Genomic DNA, 12,222 nt, shown 5'->3' on the forward strand with positions numbered 1-12,222 from the left:
TGATTTTGTGCTTATTTTTTTAGAAATAAACTAAAGTTAGAGCATTATAAATATTTTAAACTGAAATCAATTTTGAAATAAATAGCTAAAATTAAAAACCAAACTACCTCCCTTAAACTAAAGGATCTAATTAATAATGTGTAAATATCTTTAAAACTATAAATCAAATAGCAAAATTCTTAACAATTTTTAATTTAAATGAAATTTAACTTTTCAATTTCTTTACAGTTTCAGCCGCTAATAATACCATGCAGTATGGTCAAAATATCTCCATACCATATTCTCAACCACAAACTGATTTGAATTTTCTAAATGCTGCCGCCTCCGTGGATCATAAAGGTAAAATTCATCCAAAAATTGAACGTGATCGGGAAGAAGGTAATAATCGCATTAATTATAATTATAATTTTTATACAATACAACGTAATACAATTAGTTATAACACGTCTATAATGAATACCAATTATCATGACCAATCCAATGCCATTAACCAACAGACCCTTTCGGACAATTACTCCTTCCCTACAACGTCGTCGTCTTCTTCTTCATTGTCTGCCGTTACAAATTGTAATAATTTTAACTATAACCATAATTTCGGCATGTATAGCTGTTATATATGAGAAGAAAAAAAAAGAGTTTCAAGGACGTTTACTTAATTTTATATACATACATACCTAACAGAAGTATATAGTTAACACATACATACATCCTTTTAATGTATACAGTTGTGTTTGAACAAATAGCAGTTTGGGTTAAATGTGGCGGAAGTTTTTCTCTCCAGACTTTAGTTTAGGAAATGTTTGAGGTTTTATTTATGTTGCTTAAATTTTCATAAAATTTGATATATCCTCAATAAAATATTTTTTATAAAATGTTGAACTTGAAATATTTGGTAAAATTTTTGTTTTGGTGAATTTCATTAAAGATAAGGGTTGTTTTGCGAAATACTGGATCTAACTAAACTTAGTGAATTTAAAACTTATTTTATGTGAAAAAAATTTTAGTGAAAATGCTTGCGTTAAAAGCGAAAAAACAAGTTATTTTGTGAAAAACCAGCATGAAAAACCGGTATTTTGCGAAAAAAACAGTATTTTTGTTAAAAAAAACCGGTATTTATAATAAAAACCGTAATTTTTATGAAAAAACAGTATTTCTATGAAAAACCGATAATTTTATGAAAAACCAGTATTTTTTGAAAAACCGGTATTTTTATGAAAAAACAGTATTTTTTACGAAAAACCGATATTTTATGAATAGCGGTATTTTTATGAAAAAACTGTATTTTTATAACAAACCTAGTTTTTATGAAGAAGAAGTATTTAATGAAAACTCGGTTATTTATGAAAAACCGGTATTTTTATTTAAAACCGGTATTTCTATGAAAATTCGGTATTTATGTGAAAAACGCTTATTTTTATGAAAAAACTGTATTTCTATAAAAAAAAATTATTTTCATGAAAACCGGTATTTTTATGAAAAAACAGTATATAAAAAAACCTGTATTTCTATTACCGATGTTTCTGTATAAATCTGTATTTCTATTAAAAACCAGTATATCTATGAAACAACAGTTTTCTTTGATAAACCAGTTATTCTATGAAAAAACAGTATTTCTATGAAAAACCACTATTTCTATGATAAGCCAGTATTTATATGAAAAACCTGTATTTTTATAAAAAAAAAACTTTTTCTATGAAAAACCAGCTTTTATATGATAAACCAGTTTTTCTATGAAAAAAAAAAAAATTTGTGTAAAACCAGTATTTTTATGAATAACCAGTATTTCTATAAAAAACCAATATTTCTATGAAAAACCAGTATTTCTATGAAATACCAGTTTTTCTATGATAAACCAGTGTTTCTATGAAAAACCAGTATTTATAGGAAAAACCTGTATTTTTATGAAAAAAATGTCTATGAAAAACCAGTTTTTATATGATAAACCAGTTTTTTTATGATAAACCAGTTTTTCTATGAAAAAAAATAGTTTTCTTTGAAAAACCAGTATTTCTATGAAAAACCAGTATTTCTATGGAAAACCAGTATTTCTATGAAAAACCAATATTTCTATGAAGAACCAATATTTATATGAAAAACCAGTGTTTCTATGAAAAACAAGTATTTCTATAAAAAAAAGTATTTCTATGAGAAACCAGTATTTCTATGAAAAACCAGTATTTCCAAAAATATAGCAGTATTTTTATGGAAAAAGCAGTATTTCTGTAAAAATCTGTATTTCAATAAAAGTCTGGTACATATTTTATGAAAACCCCAGTATCATTATATCAAATCCCTATATTTCTCTGTATTCCCGCTTTTCTGTGAAAAGCCAGTTGTCTTTAAAATAACTGGTTTGGCCTATTTGCCGTTTTTAATACAAGATCTTGTCCACAGACCCTATCAAATAAATATATTCTGTTCCCTTGTAAGATTCTAAAACAATGAGATATCACTTCGTCTATCAGTCTGTTTGTTGGCACGAAAAAAGGTGTTAGGAAGATTAAATGAAATAATGACCACCCTAGTCCCCATATAAGGTCCACCTCAGAAAAATACTTTAACGTTAATACCAATTTTCAAGAGGATCATCGGTCCATAATTGAACCTACATAGATGCCATATAACTCCTCTTGTAGAAAATCAGTTTAGCTTCAATAAATAATTTAAAAATTATGGAAAGATAAAATTCTACAAAAATGATTTTTTTTCTCCATATCAAATTCCGTAGAATTCGTTTCATAATTGACTTAAGCCCTCATTAAACTCTTAAGATATAATTTCATATAACGAACCAACTTTCAATTTACAAATAAATCTTTTTTATATATGTATAAGCTTTAAAAATATGTATTTGTTTTAGTATTAAGTGCTATTTTTTTTAAACACAACTGTAACATATACCATAAATACTATATACTAGTGCTAAATGTGTGTATGTGTAAGTTTATTACTTTAACAGTTTTTTTCTTCTTGGTTTTATTATTATTCTTTTTCTGGTGTATGGGTATGTCTGCCGTTGGTAACAGCCGATAAAGAGGAGGTTTATATATATTTTTGCTCATTTTTTATATTTTTTTAAAGGAGCCGGACATAGTATGGGTACTACCATTGTAGGCTTGTTATAACTGATAAATTTCATGTTGACATTGTTCATTTTTTTCGATTTCGGTTTTTTTTTTTCTCGTAAATTTAGTTAAATGGTGAAATATATACAAACATTCTTACATATAGAAATTATGTTAATTTTGAAATCAGTTTCAGTTGGTTTTATTTTATATGTTATATTGTTGTTATTTAAATTTGAATTTTCTGCGTAACACTTAAGTTTTTTTGGGTAGTGTTATTTTAAATTTAAGTGGAATTTGTTTCGCTTTAATTTCAAGTTGTTTTATTGTTTGATTTTATTAAAGTTTTACCCAAATTGGAAGGTTTTATTATTAAAAAGTTTTATAACTTTTGTTCTAATAAAATTACAAATGTAGTTTTTTGTAACTTCAGTTCTGTTTATACATTTTTAATACCAAACTAAAATCTTACCATCTCTGCATGTGTTATCAGTTTATAATGATTGTTAATTTATATAAAAGAAGAAAAGAAAAAGTAAAGTCCATGCTACAGGTTGAACAATAAAACTCAATTTGAATTAAAACTGAACTAGAACCAAACTAGAAGAAGAACTTAACTGGAATTTACCCAGAACCAAACTAGACCAGAAGTTGAACAGAACTAGAATTGAACCAGAACTAAACTAAAACTGAACTAGAATTGACCTGGAACTGAAGTAGAACTGAGCTAGAATTGACCCAAAATCAAACTTGATCTGAAGTAGAATTAGAATTGACCCAGAACTAAATTAGACCTGAACTAGAATTGACAAGGAACTGAAGTAAAACTGAACTAGAATTGACCCAAAATCAAACTAGACCTGAAGTAGAACAGAACCGGAATTGACCCAGAACTAAACTAGAATTGACCCGGAACTGAAGTAAAAATGAGCTAGAATTAACCCAAAATCAAACTTAACCTGAAGTAGAACAGAACTAGAATTGACCCGGAACTGAAGTAGAACTGAGCTAGAATTGAATTAGAACTGAACTAGAACTGAACTAGAACTGAACTAGAACTGAACTAGAACTGAACTAGAACTGAACTAGAACTGAACTAACTGAACTAGAACTGAACTAGAACTGAACTAGAACTGAACTAGAACTGAACTAGAACTGAACTAGAACTGAACTAGAACTGAACTAGAACTAACTGAACTAGAACTGAACTAGAACTGAACTAGAACTGAACTAGAACTGAACTAGAACTGAACTATAACTGAACTAGAACTGAACTAGAACTAGAACTGAACTAGAACTGAACTAGAACTGAACTAGAACTGAACTAGAACTAGAACTGAACTAGAACTGAACTAGAACTGAACTAGAACTGAACTAGAACTGAACTAGAACTGAACTAGAACTGAACTAGAACTGAACTAGAACTGAACTAGAACTGAACTAGAACTGAACTAGAACTGAACTAGAACTGAACTAGAACTGAACTAGAACTGAACTAGAACTGAACTAGAACTGAACTAGAACTGAACTAGAACTGAACTAGAACTAAACTAGAACTGAACTAGAACTGAACTAGAACTGAACTAGAACTAGAACTGAACTGAACTAGAACTGAACTAGAACTGAACTAGAACTGAACTAGAACTGAACTAGAACTGAACTAGAACTGAACTAGAACTGAACTAGAACTGAACTAGAACTGAACTAGAACTGAACTAGAACTGAACTAGAACTGAACTAGAACTGAACTAGAACTGAACTAGAACTGAACTAGAACTGAACTAGAACTGAACTAGAACCTAGAACTGAACTAGAACTGAACTAGAACTGAACTAGAACTGAACTAGAACTGAACTAGAACTGAACTAGAACTGAACTAGAACTGAACTAGAACTGAACTAGAACTGAACTAGAACTGAACTAGAACTGAACTAGAACTGAAACTAGAACTGAACTAGAAACTGAACTAGACTGAACTAGAACTGAACTAGAACTGAACTAGAACTGAACTAGAACTGAACTAGAACTGAACTAGAACTGAACTAGAACTGAACTAGAACTGAACTAGAACTGAACTAGAACTGAACTAGAACTGAACTAGAACTGAACTAGAACTGAACTAGAACTGAACTAGAACTGAACTAGAACTGAACTAGAACTGAACTAGAACTGAACTAGAACTGAACTAGAACTGAACTAGAACTGAACTAGAACTGAACTAGAACTGAACTAGAACTGAACTAGAACTGAACTAGAACTGAACTAGAACTGAACTAGAACTGAACTAGAACTGAACGAGAACTGAACTAGAACTGAACTAGAACTGAACTAGAACTGAACTAGAACTGAACTAGAACTGAACTAGAACTGAACTAGAACTGAACTAGAACTGAACTAGAACTGAACTAGAACTGAACTAGAACTGAACTAGAACTGAACTAGAACTGAAACTAGAACTGAACTAGAACTGAACTAGAACTGAACTAGAACTGAACTAGAACTGAACTAGAACTGAACTAGAACTGAACTAGAACTGAACTAGAACTGAACTAGAACTGAACTAGAACTGAACTAGAACTGAACTAGAAACTGAACTAGAACTGAACTAGAACTGAACTAGAACTGAACTAGAACTGAAACTAGAACTGAACTAGAACTGAAACTAGAACTGAACTAGAACTGAACTAGAACTGAAACTAGAACTGAACTAGAACTGAACTAGAACTGAACCAGAACTGAACTAGAACTGAACTAGGAAGTGAACTAGAACTGAATTGGAACTGAAATATAACTTATCATGAATTAGAACTGAGGCCTCTAAAGTATCTAAAATGTGTACAGATCGGGAACTTAGTTTAAGTTCTATATTCCGAAGTTATTTAACTAAACTTTTTAAGTTTCTTTAGATATACTATTAAGTTTAATAATATTTATATTATTTTGTTAATTATTATTTAATTTTTATAAATTTGTTTATGTTATTTTTATTATTAAATTTAGTTAATTAGTTATATTAAATTTTTTGTTAATTATTTTTAATTTTTACTCAATAATGTAATAAATTTTCTATATTTTCCTAACAATTTCATCATAATTTGTTTTTTTCTTTTTATTTGTTAAATATTTGTGTGATTTTTGTTATTGTTGTTGTTTTTGCCATTTATTTGATAAAATAACTGTCAGCCCCCAGACGTTTCTATAGGACTCTCCATCATCCCCATCCACAATAACCAGACAACAGAAATTCGCAGAAGAAGAAAAAAAAAGATATTTCTTTTTATGGTTTTGTTCCTAATGTAAAATAGGTTCGTCCTTGAGTTTAGTAAATATATAAAAACCGTCGTAAGTACATACATACATACTTATATAAGTATGTATTTATGTAATATATACATACATCTTTATATAAACACTTTCTATAAGAAGCCTAAAAATGTGTGTATTTTAGAGCCTGGGATTTGTAGGAAGTAAATTGCTTTTGCTGTCATTATTTTTTTCTTCTGTTGCCGATTTGTTTGTTCTATACATTTCTATACCTTCTATGATTTCTATATTGGGGTAGGTTTTTTCATTTTATTTATTTATTCCTTCAAAGCAAAAGAAAATCTTATGTACACATTATAAATATAAGTAGGTTCCATCAGGTTTTTGTTGTTCTACAGCTATTATAGCTTTTATACATAATGATTTATTTTTGGGGAATTTGTTTTAAGGTTCTTGGAAAAATTAAATATAAATGAAACGGAAAAAAAGTTCTAAAAGGTAAATTTAAAGCACATTGGCAAAAATTCCTTTAAAGAGTATTAAAGTAATACAAATATTTTTGACACACATTTCACTTCATTGATAAGTCGGGGTTTCAGGGAGTTTGATAAGACAAATAGCAAATGGCACTTTGAAAGTAAATGAAGCAGAAATGAGAAGTTATTATAGAATTTGATTGTACAAATATTTCCGGTTTCCGAATTGATTTAAAAGTTTAATATGTTCAAGGTTTTTCCAAAAATAAAATGAAGAAGGAAATGTCTTTATCATCTCACGAAAAAATCAAAAATTGTCCATCCCCGGATAAGATATCAATTCAAGTTGATTGATAAATGTAACTGAACTAGAAATGAACTGGAACTGAACTAGAACTGAACTAGAACCGATCTAGAACTGATCTAGAACTGAACTAGAAACTAGAACTGAACTAGAACTGATCTAGAACTGAACTAGAACTGAACTAGAACTGAACTATGAACTAGAACTGAACTAGAACTGAACTAGAACTGAACTAGAACTGAACTAGAACTGAACTAGAACTGAACTAGAACTGAACTAGAACTGAACTAGGACTGAACTTGGACTGAACTAGAACTGAACTAGAACTGAACTAGAACTGAACTAGAACTGAACTAGAACTGAACTAGAACTGAACTAGAAATAAACTAGAACTGAACTAGAACTGAACCAGAACTGAACTAGAACTGAACTAGAACTGAACTAGAACTGAACTAGAATTGAACTAGAACTGAACTAGAACTGAACTAGAACTAACTAACTAACTAACTAACTAACTAACTAACTAACTAACTAGAACTGAACTAGAACTGAACTAGAACTGAACTAGAACTGAACTAGAACTGAACTAGAACTGAACTAGAACTGAACTAGAACTGAACTAGAACTGAACTAGAACTGAACTAGAACTGAACTAGAACTGAACTAGAACTGAACTAGAACTGAACTAGAACTGAACTAGACTAGAATTGAACTAGAACTGAACTAGAACTGAACTAGAACTGAACAAGAACTGAACTAGAACTGAACTAGAACAGAACTAGAACTGAACTAGAACTGAACTAGAACTGAAATAAAACTGAACTAGAACTGAACTAGAACTGAACTAGAACTGAACTAGAACTGAACTAGAACTGAACTAGAACTGAACTAGAACTGAACTAGAACTGAACTAGAACTGAACTAGAACTGAACTAGAACTGAACTAGAACTGAACTAGAAATAAACTAGAACTGAACTAGAACTGAACCAGAACTGAACTAGAACTGAACTAGAACTGAACTAGAATTGAACTAGAACTGAACTAGAACTGAACTAGAACTGAACTAGAACTGAACTGGAACTGAACTAGAACTGAACTAGAACTGAACTAGAACTGAACTAGAACTGAACTAGAACTGAACTAGAACTAACTAACTAACTAACTAACTAACTAACTAACTAACTAACTAACTAACTAACTAACTAACTAGAACTGAACTAGAACTGAACTAGAACTGAACTAGAACTGAACTAGAACTGAACTAGAACTGAACTAGAACTGAACTAGAACTGAACTAGAACTGAACTAGAACTGAACTAGAACTGAACTAGAACTGAACTAGAACTGAACTAGAACTGAACTAGAACTGAACTAGAACTGAACTAGAACTGAACTAGAACTGAACTAGAACTGAACTAGAACTGAACTAGAACTGAACTAGAACTGAACTAGAACTGAACTAGAACTGAACTAGAACTGAACTAGAACTAGAAATGAAATAGAACTGAACTAGAATTGAACTAGAACTGAACTAGAACTGAACTAGAACTGAACAAGAACTGAACTAGAACTGAACTAGAACAGAACTAGAACTGAACTAGAACTGAACTAGAACTGAACTAAAACTGAACTAGAACTGATCTAGAACTGAACTAGAACTGAACTAGAACTGAACTAGAACTGAACTAGAACTGAACTAGAACTGAACTAGAACTGAACTAGAACTAGAACTGAACTAGAACTAAACTAGAACTGAACTAGAACTGAATTAGAACTGAATTAGAACTTGAACTGAACTAAAACTAAACTAGAATTGACCAAGTAATTTGATTTTAATTAGTAGTGAAACTATGTTCTATTCTTTATTTTCTGTTTTCTTTTCGATCAAAAATTGTATATATAAACTCCCACTCTCTATTCTATACACTCTAAAAACCTCTTTTCGCAATATTCTCTCTTACTTTTCGTCTTTTCCGAGAACAGTTTTGAATCAACAAATTTTACAAAATGTCAATCAATCGTGGCAAACATTGGCCAATACTGCCAATACCGTTGATTATTCATCGCATTTGCTCTCCGCTACACTGCCAATTTCCATACAACACTTCCTCAAATATTCCGAAACGATTAAAAAGGAATCCTCAGGTATTGTGGGCACACAAATCAACTCAGGGAATTTGAATTTGAGCAATTTGGATACGACTTCTGGATTTAACATAAAAAACGATGTGCTTAAGAATGGCACCAATTTGGCTAGTTTGGCCTTGGGTGGCGTATCGCTGGCACCTAGTCAAACGCAAACGAATGGTAATCATCATACACATAATGGCAATGGCACTACGGGACTCGTCAGCATGGATCATCAGCAGCAACAACAGCAGGGGCATATACCCAATTTAAATGATGTCACCAATGCTCAGCAGCAGCAACAACAGCAGATGGTGGCCAATCAAACAATGCCGCCCACAAATGGCAATGTTAATGTTACCACAAATGGTAATGGTGTGACTAATGGTAATACCGTTGTGACAAGCACAGCGCCTGCAGCGCCCAATGGCACGGCAACCACAACTGATGGCACGGCACCGGCTGCCCCCACTAAGGGAAAAAAGGGTAAAAAGAAGAAGCCCCCAAAGGAGAAGAAACCCAGGCCAAAACCTGGTGAGATTAGGGAAACCAAGGCTTTGGATGGTTCCACACTATACTGTTGTCCCGAATGTCAAATGGCCTATCCAGATCGTTCGTTAATCGAACAGCATGTCATCTCCCATGCCGTCGAAAGACGTTTTGTTTGCGACATCTGTAATGCAGCATTGAAGCGTAAGGATCATTTGACACGACACAAGTTGTCGCATATACCGGATAGACCACATGTGTGCAATGTAAGTAAAATTTTCTAATGTTTTAATTGAGATTTTAATGATTTTTTTGTTTATTCTCTATTTTTCATAGATTTGTATGAAATCATTTAAACGAAAAGAGCAATTAACTCTACACATTGTCATACATTCCGGCGAAAAGAAACATGTCTGCATTGAGTGTGGAAAAGGTAAGAACAGATTTTGGAGGAACGGGAACTAGAAAAGAACCAGAACAGAACTAGAACAGAACTAAAACAGAACTAGAACAGAACTAGAGCAGAACTAATACAAAACTAGAACAAAACTAGAACAGAACTAGAACAGAACTAGAACAGAACTAGAACAGAACAGAACTAGAACAGAACAGAACAGAACAGAACTAGAACAGAACTAGAACAGAACTAGAACAGAACTAGAACAGAACTAGAACAGAACTAGAACAGAACTAGAACAGAACTAGAACAGAACTAGAACAGAACTAGAACAGAACTAGAACAGAACTAGAACAGATCTAGAACAGAACTAGAACAGAACTAGAACAGAACTAGAACTAGAACAGAACTAGAACAGAACTAGAACAGAACTAGAACAGAACTAGAACAGAACTAGAACAGAACTAGAACAGAACTAGAACAGAACTAGAACAGAACTAGAACAGAACTAGAACAGAACTAGAACAGAACTAGAACAGAACTAGAACAGAACTAGAACAGAACTAGAACAAAACTAGAACAGAACTAGAACAGAACTAGAACAGAACTAGAACAGAACTAGAACAGAACTAGAACAGAACTAGAACAGAACTAGAACAGAACTAGAACAGAACTAGAACAGAACTAGAACAGAACTAGAACAGAATAGAACAGAACTAGAAAGAACTAGAACAGAACAACAGAACTAGAAACAGAACTAGAACAGAACTAGAACAGAACTAGAACAGAACTAGAACAGAACTAGAACAGAACTTAGAACCAGAACTAGAACAGAACTAGAACAGAACTAGAACAGAACTAGAACAGAACTAGAACAGAACTAGAACAGAACTAGAACAGAACTAGAACAGAACTAGAACAGAACTAGAACAGACTAGAACAGAACTAGAACAGAACTAGAACAGAACTAGAACAGAACTAGAACAGAACTAGAACAGAACTAGAACAGAACTAGAACTGAACTAGAACAGAACTAGAACAGAACTAGAACAGAACTAGAACAGAACTAGAACATGAACTAGAACAGACCTAGAACATAACTAGAACAGAAACTAGAACAGAACTAGACACTAGAACAGACTGAACTAGAACTGACACTAGAACTGACAGAACTAGAACTAGAACTGAACTAGAACTGAACTAGAACTGAACTAGAACTGAACTAGAACTGAACTAGAACTGAACTAGAACTGAACTAGAACTGAACTAGAACTGAACTAGAACTGAACTAGAACTAAACTAGTACGGAACTAGAACAGAACTAGATCAGAACTAGAACAGAACTAAAACAGAACTAAAACAAAACTATAACAGAACTAGAACATAACTAGTACTGAACTAGAACTGAACTAGAATAAATAGAGCTGAACGAATCTAAAATAGATCTAGAACTTGTTTAACTTTTCTTATCCCTCCCCGTATAGGTTTCTATCGCAAAGATCACTTACGCAAACACACACGTTCGCACATCGCTCGTCGTGTTAAATCCGAGGTTTCAGCCCAAAATGTCAACACCACAGGTAATGGCACCAACAACAACAATACCAACAATCAGAACAGCACGCTACATGGTTCCTGAGGTTCGTACAAGGACTTTTGGTAAATTGTTATAAAATTTCTAAACTAAAAAATGTTTGATATCTTTTGCATTGTAAAGAAAAAGAAAATTTAAAGGAAAATGGTTAACATTTAAAGTTTTCCAATCCTTTACTTTGCAAAAGATTTCAAACATTCAGAAATTTTATAAAAATTTACTAAATGTCCTGCTAAGCGTCATATTTTTTAAAAAAGTTTAGTTTAAAAACTCTCTTTTTTTAATTTAAAATTCATTTTATTTATTTTTATTTACAAAATAAATTTACTTTAAAAAAAACGCACAAATTTGCTAACAAAAGAATTGTTAAAACAAAAATCTATTTGTTAAACTCAAAAAAGAAAATTCTGAAAATTTTTATTAAAATAAAGAAAAAATAAATACTGAAATGATAGCAATTAAAATGTACAAAAAGTTATACAAAAAAACAACAACAATATATTCA

General features: G+C 31.5%; 1 protein-coding gene across 1 annotated transcript; it reads left to right on the top strand.

The window, feature by feature from the left end:
* Positions 1–236: 236 nt before the first annotated feature.
* LOC119610478 (zinc finger protein 391) lies at positions 237–11,762 on the top strand. The gene is made up of 4 exons (XM_037965713.1): positions 237–378; positions 9,094–9,992; positions 10,063–10,159; positions 11,608–11,762. Exons 1-4 carry the CDS (start codon positions 249–251, stop codon positions 11,760–11,762), a joined length of 1,281 nt encoding a protein of 426 aa, XP_037821641.1. The 5' UTR covers positions 237–248.
* Positions 11,763–12,222: the final 460 nt, after the last annotated feature.

This window comes from Lucilia sericata, unplaced genomic scaffold (genome assembly GCF_015586225.1).
Source record: "Lucilia sericata isolate MDLA Ls3-8-SP2 unplaced genomic scaffold, ASM1558622v1 Contig001207F_arrow, whole genome shotgun sequence".
In the NCBI taxonomy this organism is placed as follows: domain Eukaryota; kingdom Metazoa; phylum Arthropoda; class Insecta; order Diptera; family Calliphoridae; genus Lucilia; species Lucilia sericata.

Excerpts from the sequence above, each read along its gene's own strand:
- LOC119610478 (XM_037965713.1), top strand. The coding sequence starts at position 249 with ATGCAGTATGGTCAAAATATCTCCATACCATATTCTCAACCACAAACT. Across the intron at positions 379-9,093 it reads TGAACGTGATCGGGAAGAAG|TTTTGAATCAACAAATTTTA; the intron begins GTAATAATCGCA and ends TTCCGAGAACAG. Across the intron at positions 9,993-10,062 it reads ATAGACCACATGTGTGCAAT|ATTTGTATGAAATCATTTAA; the intron begins GTAAGTAAAATT and ends TATTTTTCATAG.